The sequence below is a fragment of the Dicentrarchus labrax genome, unplaced genomic scaffold (genome assembly GCF_905237075.1).
Source record: "Dicentrarchus labrax unplaced genomic scaffold, dlabrax2021, whole genome shotgun sequence".
NCBI lineage: Eukaryota > Metazoa > Chordata > Actinopteri > Moronidae > Dicentrarchus > Dicentrarchus labrax.
The window spans coordinates 9,397,423-9,415,911 of NW_026136711.1; the positions used below are offsets into that span (position 1 = coordinate 9,397,423).

General features: G+C 40.1%; 1 protein-coding gene and 1 long non-coding RNA gene across 2 annotated transcripts in view; both read right to left on the minus strand.

The window, feature by feature from the left end:
- The window catches only part of phactr3b (phosphatase and actin regulator 3b), a 52,562-nt gene extending 41,955 nt beyond the window's left edge, over nt 1-10,607 (minus strand). Inside the window, exon 1 of the mRNA XM_051415465.1 lies at nt 10,359-10,607. Within this exon, the coding sequence (XP_051271425.1) occupies nt 10,359-10,467 (109 nt within the window). The 5' untranslated portion in view covers nt 10,468-10,607. The remainder of the gene's footprint in view (nt 1-10,358) is intronic.
- A 280-nt stretch (nt 10,608-10,887) lies between these two features.
- LOC127371782 (uncharacterized) lies at nt 10,888-14,304 on the minus strand. The gene is made up of 3 exons (XR_007886453.1): nt 13,862-14,304; nt 12,983-13,058; nt 10,888-12,880 (listed from the first exon to the last, which is right to left on the minus strand). It is a non-coding gene; the product is annotated as an uncharacterized LOC127371782 (long non-coding RNA).
- Nucleotides 14,305-18,489: the final 4,185 nt, after the last annotated feature.

Here is an 18,489-nt window from a genome sequence, read left to right on the forward strand (position 1 = left end):
AGAAAGAACCTGAACGACGAACACTGAAGAAATCCTAACTGGGAGAAACTGATTGCAATGATGGTGAAGACAACAACTCCCATGATTCCACACTATTTCACAATGTCATCAAACTTTTGTCATTATTTTGATGTGAGAAACCCCTTGCGGCAATTACATCTAAAAGTCATCATATTAGAATTATACAATGTTTGATTCACCTCCAGACCTTGAGTTATATAATAAAATGTGGATGTGACAGGGCCGCACAAACAACCTGAACCATCCCTCTGCATGTGTCTGCTCTGTGATGCTCTTTCTCATCTCTTAGGGTGGCACTCCTTTCTGTAGCTGTTCATCCATGGTGGCTGCCACTACTCATGCTAGAAACCATTCCTCTTCTGTTCATCAAATACAGTATTTATGAATACAGTGAATGTCTGTTGTGTTATATCAATAAGCATTTGGAGCAGCCAACAAGACATTTATTAATGACAAGATGTCAAATATTGTAAGCATGTGCCCCAAGACACAGCAGCCCAATGGGTAAGTGATTACATTAAAGCTGGGATCCGCAGACTATTGCCCAGGGGTGTGATAGGATGTCATGTAAGGCTCGGAGGTACTCTACAGGCAGTAAGTGGGAGACTGGCAGTGTTTTCGTGACGTTTTTGACATTTAACTCCTAAACAGGCATAAATTCTACGTTCATAAAACCCTGCTGCTGCTTCACTACAGTATACTGTTCCCCTTAAAATCTGCTGAATCATTCATCAGGTACAGCCACAGCCTGCGCAGCCTGCGAGCCAATGCAGCGTCACAGTGACAGATAGGGGACTGTTAGCAGTGGGGAAGACACAGCCTCGACTCTGTGTGTGAGCTGCAAGCTAAATAGTCTCTGGGATTCCTCTGAAGGGGATGTTTCAAGGTTGGGAGGAGGCCAGGTGCTGCCTGGACTTGGCAAGAGGGTACTATTTTTTGATCAATCAATTTATCTTTGAGTTTATGTAATGTCAGAAAATTGTGAAAAAGGCCTATCGTGTTTTCCCAGAGCCCAAGGTGACGTGTTCAGATTGCTTGTTTCTGTGCGACCATCATTCCAAATAATCTTCAGTTTATAATCATATAAAACTGATAGAGGAAGCTTTTTCACTCTTTTACAAGAGAGACCTGGCCAAAGTAGCAGAATATATATATAAAATCCACAATAAAACAGAACAACTATTTAAACACAATGGCCTCTCAAGAAAAACAACCATATGCCTCCGTCTCCACATTCTTTGCGATGCACTTATATTCATCAATGGATATAACTGTGTCTAATTGTATATCTTTTCACAGATTATGACCAAGGTGCACAGTAAGAAAACGCAGTCTTCCTCAGAGCGGTCAAAACCCGGGGTACATTCACCTCATTTCATGGGGTTAGCTGGAGTCACATCAGAACATCAGCTCCGTGCCTCAAATCCAGCAACCAGTTTCAGCAGACAGATTTCTGCAGCTGCTGCCCTCGCCCCTCCTCTTTCTTCTTTTACACTGCTGACAGATTCAAGTCAGTCAGAGTGATCAGTCTCTCCATTCCTACTCGTGGGCTTAAGCGTTTGCTTTAATTACATCTGCCACAGAGTGCAAAGTATCTCTTTTTGTGATAAAGCTCTCACTAGGCTCTTTCTGTTCCTTATCTCTGTGGGATTCAGGGTACATTGTGTAAAAACAAATGACTGGGGTGGTCTAGAGCCTTTCTCCTCGCTTTCCCAGGGCATCCAAGTGGTCATATCACAGCTCTGTTTCCATTTGTCCGGCCCTTCCTATCCCCTTGTTGTGGGATGAGGATGTCAGAGGGATCAGCTGGATGCTCTGGTGTGTTCTCATGTGCAACATATTGCTTTTACTCGGCTCTGAAAGGAATTAGGTCAGCACATGAAACATTCATAAAAGATACATTATGTGTAAATGGCTGACAGCTTAAGTCAAGTAGCTCCCCCCAACATGCCTAGCCCAGTCGCTGGGTAGATCCCCGCCTGTGCAACATACATAGTAAACTGTCTTTCTTTCTTAAAATGTATTATATTATGGCATCCACAAGGGCACGCACTCCTACTACAAACATGTGACTGCAATTCCAGCATATTAAACCCCATAAGGACACAAGACAAAAGGGCACACATGCAGAAAAACATCCATTTAAATCTATAAAGGCAGTGCTACTCAAGTACAAATCATGCACATAGAGAGCACAATGGAGTATAAAAGCAAAGATCTGTTGGGAAAGAAAACAGTAAGTTGGCTGTGGATAACATGCAGAGCAGTAAACAAAAGCCACAAGCCATTCATCTCTTTGGCCATGGCTTCAGCACCACTCCCTTTTTTACTTTTGCCTGTATTGTTGAGAACTTGAACACAGCAGAGCAGCGATTTTTAAATCCTACTGTATGTGCGACATCCTTGTTGTTTAGAGAGCCCATGTTTAGTTGTTGGGGGAGGGGAGATGGTGTGTGTGTGTGTGTGTGTGTGTGTGTGTGTGTGTGTGTGTGTGTAGCAGGGGAGAGGGTAGTACAGTTCATCATTTCTGTTGCTGCCATTCAATCAAGACTGTACAAGGAGACAAAGACTATCTATCTATCATCATTTTTTCCCTCTGTTGTCTGAAAGGGAAAACCCGCCGTGGCACAGAATTAGCACTTCATTACGTTACTCCTTTGATGTTAATTACATCCCATGATAACAGAAAGTCATTCTTGATTCCTGCAGATGGTCAAATCATTACAAAGCTAAACAAAATGTACAACAGCAACTCATTTTGAGGACACTTTGGCACCAGCCGAGTAGCCGACTGGCATCATTTGAAATGTTCCTCTGTTTCAGGATTTCAATTTCAAACCCAAAATCATAACCACTCCTTTATTTCTATTTTTCAATTTTACTTTCATAAACATTGCGGGAAACAGAGTAAATATAACTTAAATGTAATCAAAACATGAGAGTAATAATTACAAACAATAAAAAATACATATATATATATATATATATATATATACACCTTTCCTCCACCGATTTAGCATGGTACTCCTACAGCATTGTGGGACTCATGAGGAATTCTTTAACAGTTCTCCTTGTCAAAACCACAGATATAGAGACCTAGATGCCGCGTCCTCAATTTGACATGCGTCTGTGTGGTCGCCATACTGGGGAGGTCAAGATCTTCACTAGTTAACAGTACTGAGAGATTCAGACTGCACAACAAAATCAACTGTAACTTGATTAATTCTAAACCGATGTTCATGAAAATTGGTTTGTTATAAATGTGAGAAACGTGATACTGGTTATTTGTAGGAATTATTTCAGTCACTGGGGGCGGATCTAATCATATCTATGCCAAAAAAACAGTCAAGAGTCACCACTCGCTATTGTACAGCATTTGGATGAAGAAACAGAAGAAATATTCAAAACAGGCTCTGATAACAAGAAAACAACCAGTGCAAGGCAGACCAGCACATTGGCCAAAATACAGGATGAAAACAATGTGTTGCATAAAGTATCAACACATGGTAGGCTACAAATGACTGTTTAAAAGGAAACTGTCCAGTAAAACTTTGTAGACAAATTTTACATTTCATAAAAACAAGCAATCAAATGGCTTTATAACAAGTATGTATAGAAATCTACATATTTAGAGAAACTGACAAAAGCTAAAATCCTGAATCATTTAATTGCCTATTCATTGATTGCAGCCAGTGGAAGTTGTGGCTACTCAGAAGGTACATTTTTTGCCATACAGCTGATTAGATCAGTATCAGTAACCAAGTAACCAGTATCACGTTCAGTTTCTTATGCTCATAAATATGTTTCAGAAATAAACGAGTTCCAGTAGATTTTGTAGTGAACTCTGCATCTCTTAGTATTGTTGACTGGCGGATCTTGACCTCAGCAATATTAACTTCAGCACAAACTGATGCTGCCTCAAGTGAAATCACTTGAGGCAATTTAGCAAACTTAACAAAATGCCTTATACAACTTTTTTCACATGTGCAGTACAACTCCCCAAGACTTTAAATTTTTAGCAAAATCTGTGTTTTGATCAGGGTTAATAAAAAATCTTTCAGTTGTTGGGGTTCTCTTGGAAGAATTTTGACTCAGGATCTCAGTATTTCTAAAATGGTTGCTACAGCTTTGTCTCTACAGTAGGAACGCCTCTACATAGTGCCATTTATGTCCTTTCATTACACTGGTGGAGGATGACGTCATGTTGTCATCGTTTTGTCCTGCCTGTGTGCTGCTCCCCGGGGCCCTGTAGTCAGTGGGACCCAGGGACGTCTCTGCATAGTGCATAATGGCATGAGAGATGAGTTGGCACAAAAAAAATGAGGTGCTTTTGACTTAGCCACTGTACCACTGTGTCTTGGCTGGCTCATAAAAGAGAATCAATGCTGCACCAAAGACTCAAGGGTAAAACCCACTGATGGAACAACCTATTACCGTCTCAGCAAAGTCACATTTTCATTTATAGTCCGAGATTAGAGTCACATCACTTCTACCATGTTCCACATTAATCATCACCATGCTGTCCATGCTAAATCCTTCATCACTGCTTTCGGATGTTCCACTTTTGAAATAGACATGAGATCCAAAAAAACTCGAAGGAGTTGCATCAGTTCTAAAAATACCCACAGAGGGGCATGAAGTTAAGCAAAGTTTGATTTTCTATGTGGAATTTTCTGTTTTAACCTCCTCTGATTGAATTTCAAAAGCTTTCAAAGCTTCTTGCTGCCTGCACACTGTTCATCCCTGTCTCACAGTCTGAGGGTTGATTTGGCATAAAGGGAATATTCATCGTCCAACTCATCTTAAACCTTGCAGTATAGTGCTGAGTAATCCTTAGTAAGAGTTTGTCCATTCCCACTCTATATGCAGCTCGACCTTGGACAAACCATTTGTCCCTATTCTTCGTGAGAGGTCAGGTGACTGCAGTGCTGGACTCCTTGCGACAGTGACAGCTTACCTCATTTATGAAATATCTATCTATCTGCCAAGTAGAGCCCTCTTGTGGCAGTTTCACCTACTGATTCACTTTCAACTGCTCTTGACACCACTTAACAGCATTTTCAGCCTACTGCGCAGGTGTTAAACAGGTCTTTCAACAATTCTCATCTCTGCTGGGCAGACCTCACATCCAACATTTATGTTAATCCTATAATACCATGTCAAACTGATTCTCATATATCATCTGAAAAAAAAAAATTAAAACATAAACCTCTTCTGTTGTCAATGTCAGTTGTTGGTTTTAGTGAAATATGTGTCCCTAAACTCATACTGCCTTCAAAACATAAAAATTACTACTAAATACATACTAAATTAAAAACAACTATTCACGAAATACAGTACATGTTTCCCCAAAGATGAATCCTACTGATTTTGGTAATCCCCTGACTTTTCATCTATAGCACTACTATGAGGTTCACAATTTTTATTTTTAGTGAAATGTCTCGACGACTACTGGATGGATTGTGGACTGTACTGGAAGAAATTTGGTACACACATTCTTGTCTACCTTAGCATGGATTATAAACACTTTGTTGCTCCTCTTGAGCATGAAGTCAAATGACTGGTTCATGACTATGGCGCGATACTGTGTTTTGTGCTAATTAGCACATGGGTACCCTTGGAATGTGGAAAATGCAATGCAATGAAAATGCACTGCCCTAGAATGCTAGAAAATTAGCTGGCCTCTACATGCGACGAGTACATATGTGACTTTTACGTATAAATGAATTACATTCAAGCCCTTGCCAAATTAGTTTACAAAATGCTGATTAAGTCTATCCCCGCCAAGTAAATCTGTCTTTATTTTGCAGGATACTGGAGGTACTACATCCATTGTCTGTGGCGATATTCCCCTGCTGGTAGTGGCCAGCAATGGTTTCTCTAATGCGGAGAGTAACTGTAGCAAACAGGCAAACAGTATGTTGGAGGCATACATCATAAGCATGCGTCAACAGTGTTTGTGTAATTACTCTGCCAGAGGGGGAGGCTGAAGTTCAGCACTGCAGGTTTAAATAGTTTATAGCTCCCTGTGTTTTTATTACAGAGGTGTAGTACTTTAAATCTGATCACATAAGGTCTGGAAATGTTTCACCATAGATGCATCACAACTGTATGCAGCTGGTGCCATTTTTATTTTTTCCAAACAACCCCACAACACTAGGGTAGATTTTCAGCTTCCAGTCTGCGCCATGCATTGACTAAACTTTGTGACAATCTTTGCAGTTGACATTTCCATACTGACAACTGTATACAATCGCGACATTTTTCTGTAACCAATTATGCACACCTTTCATACCATCTTATCTCTAACACCAGTGTCTGTGAAATGACTGCTGTTAAGAAATGTAGTTCCATACTGAGCTGAACATGAATGTAGGAGTGAGTTGCCAGGTGTCAGGTTGGTTATTCTCTCCTTTCAATCACAGCTCTGAATATGGAACGAGACAAACTGGCTTATGCATAGGCTTCCTGATTAATAAAACATGAGGCACCCTGATTCAAATAAAGGGAATACTAATCTCTGGATAAGGCCCCCTCTGACTAATCTAAGGCCTATCTGTAGCTGAGAGGTGAGCGTTGTGGTGTGAGGGGGGGCAGTGGTTGGAGGACAGCGGAAGAGTCCAGGGAGAAAGCCTTTGATGTTAGAGCAGCATGTCAGATTAGTACAACAGCACCAGCTCAAATAGGGAGATGAGTGGAGGAAGAGAAGAGACTCCTTCAGGCTCCAGGCAACACCAGGCAAGATACCCGCAGTTTGATGCTCTGTTCAAGCTATGGCCTAAAACTGAAGCTAAAACACTTCAATATTATGAGGATTTCAGACAACTTTACTGTTGTTTACAGTGATTAGGGCAATAAAAACAAATCTATTTCATGTTAATTTAAAGGAACATTCCAGTTAATGACAACTAATGCGTTTTGTATTGGTTGGTTTTACAATTCATATTCATATCGTACTCACCAAATCAATTGTTGAGATCTGGAACATGCTGACGAGTCTGAAGGGGTAAAACACATGAGCAGTCAGTATGTAGAGATATGTCACGAGAATTAAATCGCGACACAAATATGTGTTGAGAGTCAAGAGTCAAAATGAGGTGAAAATGTTATTGTGATACTCGTTTAAAATAGCAGGGAAGAAGGTTGTGTGTTCAAATCACGCCAGAGCCTCGTGTATATATCTAATGGTGATTTGGGAACGTCGAGATCATTCAGGAGAGCAACTTATGATAGGCTGCCGACCTCATCATCTCCTGAGGAGTTACATCAGTGGTTCTCACGGTGGTGTACATTCGACCACACACTGACACCAACCAAGCCCCAAACGAACTGTATGGAATTATCCACAGGACTGAGATGTACTGTAAATCCCACTGGACTTCTTGTTGCCAATGTCGCTGCATATTTGAGCAATTAACTTGGTGACTACAATGCTATTATAACCTGTTGTAATAAACCAAAATTAGCCTTTAAGCCTATGCTTACTGGTTTTATTAGGAACTTGGGGGAAATGCAACTAGCTGTAAGCATAAAACTGCAAGTTAATATGACTGACATGTTAGCAAACAGTTGCTTATTTACATCCAGCATTTTGGTCTCCACCAACTACTGAGTAAAGAGCCTGGCCCTTTAGCTGCTAAATGCTTCAGTATGTTCACCAGCTAGTTGCTAACCTTGTCCTGTTGCTGGGCAGCTGGCTGATGGGTATATCAGAGCCTTTCCACCGAAAACAGCTGATTCATGTGGTTGAAAATAATGCTAATGCAAACACTGGGACTGAATTAAAACGTAATTGTTAATCTAAAATGCTTGATTGCCGCAACTTCAAGTTTAATTCAAACTCATTAATTGGGTACATCTTCTGTGGTTATTACATTATACACTTTAGTTATTGCTTGATGAAACAACTAATGTGGATAGACCCATTTGGCTTCATTTTTCAAAATCACACTTGTCTTCACTGCCAGCTGACTGTAAAGGTTGGAAGAATTGGAGTCATTCTGCCAAGTTCTAATAAGTGTCACATTGCACCCGCGCCGTCTTTTTCCTGAAAGTAATGAATATCCGGTTTGCCGGCTACTGCATATGCCAAAATTTGAATGCAGCATGAGTTCCACCTTTGGGCTACAGTGTTTTGGCTGCACTTACAGTTCTGCATCATCTCTAGCAGAGCTAGTGATGTAACCTGTACGTGCTGAACAAGGTGGCTCCAAATGAAACCATCTACAGTAGTCCTATACAGTAAAGACAATTTAATCGACAGCACAGTGTTTTGTTCTCAGTCTGATACCTCTAATTTATATCAGTAAAGCATTATCAGCCAGGCTATCAGATGGAAAGTTTTGAAAAACATGTATTCAGGTTAAATCAGCGTCCTCAGTGCTCTGTGTTCTTTATATGGCATAATATGAGCATCATGAGAATCTGATTTAACAGCATTTTACTGTTAGGTTGTAGCCATGTGCCGCAGAGGAAAATACTTAATTTTCTTCCAACATCATTATCAAAGCATCCTGACAGAAGAACAAGTAATTTGTATATTAAGTCCAGTCTATTGTGCAGCTGATTCACTGTGACATTGCCCAGCTGGGTGCCATGATAATGCCACTATCAGAGATCTGTCACTCCCTCTTTTCTCCCCTTTAATGGAGATGGTTCTTCAAGTGACAGGATCAAAGACGCAGTAGGGGTGCCAGGGCTACGAAAGGGTTAGCCTTACCCAGCAGAGGGAATGGAGGGGTGGGGGAGGGCAGGCAGGCTTTCAATGCTGCATTGCCCTGTCTGCCTGATGCTGCACAAGAAACGTCAGCTTTGGAGGAAATCTGCTGCGCCGCTTTAGGAAGATCTGGGGGAATCTGATGTGAAGTTTAAAACGACAATGAACGGTACATCGCAGGGCAATCCTGCCAGTGTTGTCTCAGAGTTGCACATACACCAACGCTGTTACGTAACCATAACAACCACGACAACGTGACAAGCACTGGATTCGAAACCGACGGCAGGAACACAACAGTATCCACTGTTGGCAAGACAACTTGAAGATCCTTTCTGTAGTTCTGCTGTGGCCCTCGTGTCTAAAGATAGCTGGCCCTGTGGAATGGTCTGATGTTCAAACAGACTGTAACATCACACACAAGTGAAAATGAAAGTGTAGTGCACTATGTGTGTTATAATATAAAGCCAAGAATCCTGTCTCATATATTATACTGCAACCCCCACGCACATCAGACTGTGATTCAGTAACTGAGCCCCTTATTTGTACAGATACAACAGCTGTACAGTATCAACTTCTCTGCTTCACTTTTCATGCAGCCACTCTGTCATTAAACCAGTTGAATCCACAGTACGTGGGCGATGATGGCTGGCAAACAGCAGCGTCAAGGCCCTGCAAGTTCAAATGAGTCATTTATCACGTTTTCATATCAATCAATATCTTTCAAAGCAGCATATCTTACGACTGCTTCCTGGTAGCTGTTGAGCAACAGTGAATGCCTGCCCAGGGATTCACAGTGAAAATGTGAATCCCATCTCACAAATAAACACGATTCACAGCCTAAGTGGCATTTCACTTTGAATGGCTGGCTGCTGTACATCACCGAGTGTACTGAAAAAAACCCACCAGTAAGTGGAGCAGACAAACACCATGTCGGCTCACAGTTGGAGAGCCAAGCGCTGCCTTCTGCCATTTGGATCACCATGGAAACAGCCAAATACACAACCAGCACTCTCATCAGCTTTAACTCAACATACTGCAGTCCATGTGTGATGATGGCAAGTTGTCCATTCTGTAGTCCCATGCTGCAAAAAAAAAAATCCTATTTCACAAATACAAAAAATGGATCAGTCAATGGGTTTTCATTGATCACCTGCAAATAATCGGCAATAACAATGTTTGTTGAGGGATGCCTGCCACAGCTTGATGATATGAACTGATGAACTGGGCAATGAGTGGGTGGCAGGAGGTAATATACCAGTAAGCCTGCAAATGACCACAATCAGAAAATAAACAACATAAAACCTGTCTGACACCAGTTGGTCTCGTATGTTGCATGACACCAAATTCACTCTGTCATTGCAATGACATTATTATTAGCGCAATTTCGGCCTACAGCAAGGCAAAGCAGTGAGTACATGTAGGGGATAGTAAATGACGCACGTTTACAACACAACCTACGTTTGTTGCATACAAATTCAAAGGGATCACCGCGGATGTGATCGGCTGCAGGCGAGCCCCGACATCTTCATGTGTCCCCCATCCAACCACCTGCCAGAAGCAACAGCTAATGAGCATGTGACAGATGTCCAACATGCGTTAAGGCCCCCCCATCTCCTCTTACCTGCTCTGTGCGCTTCACCCAAACGGACCTCGGTGATGCTGCTCGGGTCACTCTGAGATCTCCCCCGCTGCAACACGCAATCCTCATCCAGCCCGTCCGATGATGCCATGGTGGGTAGAAAAGAGCAACGCAAGACTGAAAGGCGTAACCACCGTCAGACAAGGTCACCGGCATCAAGTGGTGGAGCAGATTTAACGTGGTTGGACTGCTGCAGCTGCAGCTCCTGGTCCCCGATAAGCAGCAGTGCTGGGGAAATCCATTACGCGCGCAGCATCATGCCGCCTTCAGGTGCTGCTCGGAAAGTTGTCCTCTAAACATCTGAACGCGATGGTTTTTCGCGTGTTTTTGGTTTAAAAAATAAAAATAAAATTGCCCCGATAATGCAAAGACTCAGACTCATAATGTCGGTAGAACACATACCTACCTTTTATTTATATTCAGCAATTTCCAACTTATCAGACCAAGATGCTGCTGACAGACATAGTTTTATATCATTACAGTGTATTAATTGTCAATAGCAATAACCTTAAAAATTAACAAAAATGAAAAGTGCTGAGTCCACAGAAAGCTGGACCCAACAATGGTTTACATCTTCGATATCTACACACAGGCAAAAACGTCCAGGCTAAAGGAATCTGCTGTTTACTGAACTGCACAGTTAATGTTTCTGGCTGTAAGCGAGACTTTCGCACTTTGATAGCTCATATGGGACACCAACTTTAAAATTCAATATGTCCTACAGCCCTTGAAGGCAGCGTTGTATTCACGTCCTCTTGGGATTGGTAGAAAGTGAGGACTTTCTTAATGACACTTCCCCACTGGAATGGGTCTGTCCTAACCATACTGCAGTGGGTTCTCTGCTCTGTCTTCCCTGCACCTTTAAACTTACAATAACTGATTTTTTGGCCACTTGGGGGCAGCGCAAAGAAGTTGTGAACATAACTCTGACATATCATTACCACATTAACACACACACACATTACACATCCAGCTGTTACAGAACACTTATCATTCATTCAAAGTCATATCCGTCACCACCTGGAGAATAAATCTGATATTCACTCTCTTTTAGTTCTCTACTGTGTTCTAAGGAAAATAACAAGCTCTTTAGGTGCTAATTGCTTCACTATGTTCATCTGAGATTAGAGTTCACTGTTCTCATTCCCAGGTCATCAGATACGGACGCTAGCGGTGTTACAACCTGCAACTACACTGCTAGATGCTACTAAATCCAATACACTGGTCCTTGTTCTGTAGCTTGCAGTTCATCAGTAAATGGAGTTTGCTCAGTCAGTACTTGATTTAGGTGTGGAATTTTGGTCACATATGGACATAACCATGTCTCTGTTCAAGGCTGGACTTTTGACGGCCATCCACTGACTCCTGGTGGAGGCCTTTGACCTGTTCACAGACAGCCGATATATTGTCTGTTTCTAGTGTTCAGTTACAGCTAAAAGCTTAACAATATTATTCAAATCAAATGACAACACGCAATTTGTAAGGCTTGCTAAAGAGCATTATCAACCAACTGAGCGATGTGGCCTCTTTTAGCTGAATGTTTTGGATCACAGCCACAAATATAATGTATGGTTCAACACTCCCAGGCAGCTTTTTCCAGCAAAAAAGCTCCAATAAACCAGCTGCACATTACCTGCCCAGCACTAAAAAATGGCGGACAGACATTATCAACAACATTTACAAGAATAATTGTAATCATATAATGATGAAGAACAATTTAGAACAATCTTCTTCTTCTAATGATGAAAAAAAAAACCTAGTTGAGACAAAACAGCTTTTTGTAGGAACACAGAAAAGGCAAGGTTTCCAACAATAACATTCAGGTAGACTTTCACAAGAGGAGCAAAACTTAAGATATTATATGAGGCAATTTACAGAAATGTTCATACCCTATTTACAGTGGCTTTATGAAGAGTTGGGCTTTTATGGAGAAACTTAGTGAAGAAATTAAGACATCTGTCTGGGACAATACGCTATATGAACAGGTTTTAATCACCAGGGTGAGGTTAACTAGGGAGCAATATGGGAGTTTTACACTGTCGAGTGCAAGCATGCAGTACACCTGTCAATCCACATGGGGGTAGTCTCTGCTAGGGTAAGAGTGCTTCAAACGATCACTTAAGTACTGGTAGGTACTTTTACTTTACTTGTGTATTTCCATTTTAGGCAGCTTTATACTTTTACTCCACTACATGTCAGAGGGAAATATTTTACTTTTTACATTTGTGTGACAGCTTTAGTTACTAACATTCCTTTCCTAAAATAAATAATCCTGGCTAAAAGAGAAAACAGCATTATTGCTAACAAGCTTAAATAGACCCAAAATTGAGAATATCCTACATACTGTATTAATAGCGATGATACTAATATTGATATGATTGATGTTAAGTGTGTGATTAAATGATTAAATCATACAATATGTAAAAAAAAACAACAACACAACAATGTGTGTGCGTCATTTTAAAGTGTCTCTCAGCTCAGTCCCCCACCTTGTCAACTTTCCCCTAAGGACAAAACACGAAAGAAAAAGGAAACCGGGTTATGACTTCCACACAGTTTGCAGTTCATAGACATTAGCTCTGATACAGATTGTATTTTAAACTCACAGGTGATTGGTCCAATGGTGATGGGATTCAGCTCGGCTGTGTTGGGAACAGAGCGATATGCCCTCATTCTGCAAAACTGTAAGTGTAAGAGCAGGGTAAATGATGAGAGACCAATTGCTCCTCTTGTCACACATCCTTAGCCTGCAGTGAAGGAAGATGCATGGGTTGTCACCCTTTAAAAGGGAAGAGCAGGGCAGAGAAACGAGCACGGAGAGACAGGCCGTTCTCAGTCACTGACACATATTAATGATAATAATATTCAGGATGGTATTGGCTTCCAAGGGATAGGTACAGGAGAACGGAATAATCTCAGGTTGAACCAAAGCATCAGTGCTTGGAGGGTAGAAAAACGAGCAGTTGGAGTAGATGGCATGGGTGTTGTTGGTCTGAAAGAATAAGCATGAATGAATGACCGGTCAGCTGTATAATCAGGTCATCTTGAGTTTAAGTACAAATCAGCATGTGAGTAGGAGGCATCTTGTAGTGTAGTTGCAGATTACACCACTCTTTGCCTCAGCCTCCCATTGTGAGCATGTAGTCTGTAACTACAGTGGCTGCTAAACTCGCACAAAAGGCTCCTATCTGGAACATGGCAGTTCAACATGGCAGACACTGTAGAAGAGAAGCCACTCCGCCTGTTATAAACGGCTCGTTCGAAGGTAACAAAAAACCACAATTCTTATTTTCATGATGATTTTACATTAATGAAAACATATTTATGCATATTATGTTCAATTCTGAAGTTGATGGAAATATGCAATAAGACAGGAATTTGCCTGCAAATTAACAGGAAGGCACAGTGAGTTTCAGAGCAAAACATCTGTGCCTATCAATAGGCTTATTAAACAAATAATGAAGTTAAAATAAAGTTAATCTCACCATCAGTACATTTCCACAGATGCCAGCCTGCCGTGGTGTTGTTATGCACTCTGTATTGGGAACAGTAAGGGGCTGCCAAGTGACCAGAGAATGCGTTCAAACCAGATGACCGTGGGCTGCCCAAACGCACACCAACTTCGAGCTGATTACTGGAACAAACAAGCTCAGCAGCCTATAGATAAACTTTGATCTTATTGTATAATGTCAGAACCTAAACCTAAAACTAACAAACTAAAAGGTTAAATTGATTGTATACATGTTTACCTTCACAGATGACACATAGCACCCTCTCCATGATGACAGTTGTGGGAGCCCATTCCCTGATTTACACAGTCAGTTATTGATGAGTCGTGAACACTGAAGGTTATCGACCCAAATCGGTCCCCCAGCCTTTGTCACACACCGTCACCCACTGGCTGTTGTAGAAGATCTCCACCCTTCCAGAGCAGCTACTGTTAGAGTTGACAAGTCTCAATGGAGAAGTTGTTGTTGGAGTAGGTGTGGTTGTAGGAAGTGTAACTGTGGTGTCAGTTTCTGGCTGAGTTGTAGAACTTGTTGGTGTTGGTGGTTTTAGGAACTGTGACCGCTTTTAGTTGAACTGTCGAACTTGGTGATGTTGGAGCAGGTGCGGTTGTAGAGACTGCACAGGAAAGGAAACAAAGTCCTTGCATCCTCTCAAAGTAGAACAAATAAAAGTTAAAATAAAAATAAATCAATAAATAAAAGTAAATCAAAAAGTAAATCAGTTGCATTTAATTATTTTGTTAAGTAAAATAAACTGTAGAGGATTATTAAAGTTCTAACTAAGAAGAATAGTTCCTATGTCTAAATAACCTGGACCTGGGGGTCCTGGTACACCATTCAAATACTCTTTGTACTAAATCAAAAAAGATTTGGGAGCATAGCAGTGAAACCGAATTTCACATTGGGGCACTACCACCCCAGGCCATGCCAACCATGCACAACTGCTGTCACCACACCTACAGAGCCCAATCAAGTCTACCATTGCAGATTCTCTTACGGTTTAGTACTTACTGAATGATATTTACTGACAGTGAGCTATTAATAAATATTAGCTACTTAATGTCAGGGGAACAAAAGGAGCTTATTTCACAATATAAGCTAACAGGTTAATTTCTACCACTCACGGTTACCCACCATCCTTTGTGAGAAACCAGGTCACACTCTTTCTTGCCCTTTCTTTTCTCTCTTCAGTACTTTCCTTTCTTTTTGTTTTTGAAAGCCACTTTTTTTCTTTAAGTAGCTGAGACTTGACGAGTACCTTCCGGTCTATTCGCACCAGGTTTGCAGACAGGACTGAACCATTTCATAAAGTATTCTATTAATGACGACGAACTAATAATTTAATATTTAAAAAATACCTTATATTCTAACAATGTTTTAGGATCCCTGTAAGCAGGGACTTGATAATGACTTCAGACTAAATATATGACATTTATTGTTTTTAATGTAATAGTTATTAACATTTTACACAATTTCTAACCTTTTAGTGGATAAAACTCTTTCCTGCCATTATACTAGTGTACACACGTAAATCCCAGTAAAAAGGGGGAAAGTCATTATAGGTTTAAACATTTCTATGAATGAATGCCTCTTGTTACGCCAGATTTTAGGGGGTGCTGCAGCCCCCCCAGCCCCCTTAATTCAGCACCCATACCTGTCAGCCATGTTTTCCAAGTGATTCTTTTTCTACTTCTTCTTTATTTCTTATAATAAAGCCAGTTTACAATTACAAAACACAAGAACATGTTAAAAGGAACACATGACAGAAATATATAAAATAAGAAACATAAAGAAACAAATAAAAGAAAAGAAAAGAGAAAAATATAACGTATTATAAGCTGCTATAGTTTTAATTGCTTCTTGTTTTATAGAGTGTCATTTCCATTTCATTTTTGTCCGTACAACCCCTTTCCAGGAGACCAAAAAATACTCTTCCAAGGCAAGGCAAAGTCTTCATCACTATTTTCATCAATAAAAGCACATGTAGATTTAGTCAGAAATTCTTCACAATGCCAAAATAAATAATAATAAAAAATAAAATAAAAATGAATCTGTCTCCAAATCAGTTTTGTGGTAAATTAGTGGTAAATGTGGTCCATTCTTAGGCTGCATAGCATTACAGGGAAATACTTTCAGCAATGTGCCAAGTTAGAGCAGAGCATCAGCACGTCTTTATTCCCTTCTTACATTCGTGATTGGCACAGCAAAAGACCATTTTTGCATTCATATCTGAGAATACCAAACAACAATCATAATCATATTTGCTCCTAATGATGACTGAAATAACCACCGATGACCTGTAGTAAAGGTGGGAGCAACATAGAGCAAAATGTCAAACTATGTCCATAAACCTGTTGCCTCAGTGCATGCTGGGAGGATTTCCACAACACATACCCTCCCTGGCAGTAATTTAGCACAATGTTTATATACTGTACTGTACTGTACTGTATTATACAGGGAAACAAATTAAGCTCCAGTAGCAAATTCTGGTTTGTTGTTTGTTGTGGGTGTGACTGCAAAAGCCCATGCAGTTGCCTCCCAGTACAAACAATCAGTTCACTTAAACTGCAAATTAAATGTTAATGAGGTTGCAGTGAGGCAAGAGATGCTCTTCTGCCAAGGTTCTGAATAATATTGCAGAAGAAAATGATAACCTTTTCTGGCAATGTCTGATTCAAAACCCTTAACTGGAAGTAAAAACAGTTAGCGGTGTCCAAAAAGGATGGACCATCTTGGAGTGAGGTCATTTTAATTGTCAATTCTAAAACCAACATTTTAATGATTAAAAATAATCATGACAAAAACTGAATTTAACACGACTAAAATGTAATGAAAACATGAGCCAAAATTGTACCAAAAAAATTATGAGCTGTCTGAAATCAGATTTTTAATTAAAAGAAATCTGATGATTTGAATGACTAATATCAAAACTAAAATCAAAATCCCTGATGGAGTTGGTCCATAAGGAAACTGGGATACTAAAAATATGATATATTATATTATGTAGATATAATACTATATTATCTTACTGGTCTGAGGTATGATTCATGCTGTGAAATATTACATCCATGTCAGTTTCAGTTTCCATGACTCGGAAACTTAATGCAGCTTCGTTTTTAATCAGGTAACACAATGAAATCCCATTCTTGTTCATTCTAGGGAGGGAAGGACCAAAATCCTGCAAATGTTTAAATTGGGCCACTATACAAATTCTTCATTATGGCACAATCGTTCTATTTGTACAGGAAATAACAACTGTATACTATAAGCAGTACTCTAACAGCATACACACTATTGGAGATAAAGACTGTGTATGTATGTCCTTTGGAGATTTAATTAATGAATTCAGTCTGAAGGGTAAAGAACATTTTTTGGAAATAGTAACAAATTAGAAATTGTGTAACATCTAGGTTCACTGAGGTTACACACAACCACGTTGTGGATTATTTTGATATGCCACACAGATTCCAAATTTTATACATTTAAAATCAATTTTACAAGTAATGACTCATCTGATGAAACACTGTTATGGCAGAGAGATCTGAGAAGAGAATTGGATCATGGGAAATGTTTGGCAGATTGCGAAAAATATGTGAAGGAAGAAAAGGGAGGTTTTCACAGAATGAAAAATTTGTGTTGAAAGTACAGAATGGAAGTCTTAACTAATATCCAAATGTGCATTTTCAGTAATTATAGTGGGTATGATTACAGCCTCCAGAATTATTTTGAGGCATTGGAAAACAGCCTAATCTCCAGATCTGGTAAATGGTAGAGACTGGAGCCAGTCTGTGCTCAGTAGATTAAAAGGTTGATTGGAAGATGGGACTTCCTCCTGGGGCCTTTTTTTGGATCAATAGAGTGCCAGTTTAGATTGCACACACAGCCAAACATTTCCAGTGACTGCAGCATTCATTTTCACTTCATTGTGGCCTGAATTCCTTCCTTTCTTTCGCTCTTTTTCGTTGCCATGTAATACTTTCCGGATAGCTCACATGGTATAGCTGGCACCCAATGTACCAAGGTTGAGTCCACACTTCAGCTGTCACTGTCCATTAAAGGCAATAAAAGCCCCATTCTTGTTATAACGCAGTTAAACAGTAGCCTTCCCTTTGTACCATATGTGGAATCCATAAAGGAAATGGCACATAATAATTGTGTTAATTGTGAAACAATTAAATGACACTATGTGCACCAACCGCTTTGTGAACAATAGACACATATGGGTGAATTTGCATTGTGTAACTGAATCCAAAAGAATGTTGACTTTGCCAACTTGTAAGCTCTCCAAAGGCTATAAAACTATGACCTGAATGATAGTTTATTATTTTGACCTATTTAATATGTTGTCCTACTTGGCATTTACAGGTAGTATAGGTTAATAGTTGTTAAGCATCATCACAACCTGCTGCTGTTTGAACATTAGAGATTGTGGAATGAAGCAAAGAGCCATCAACAGAAAAGAGTTAATTGGGAGTACTGTATGGAACAGTGAGGTGTAAGAGCTTACCACAACAAAGAATTACAAAGAATACAAGAATGTAATTATAAAATGTAGTAATTACTAGACTGATACTGGGTCACTGTGCAATGAATCATGGGCTGGC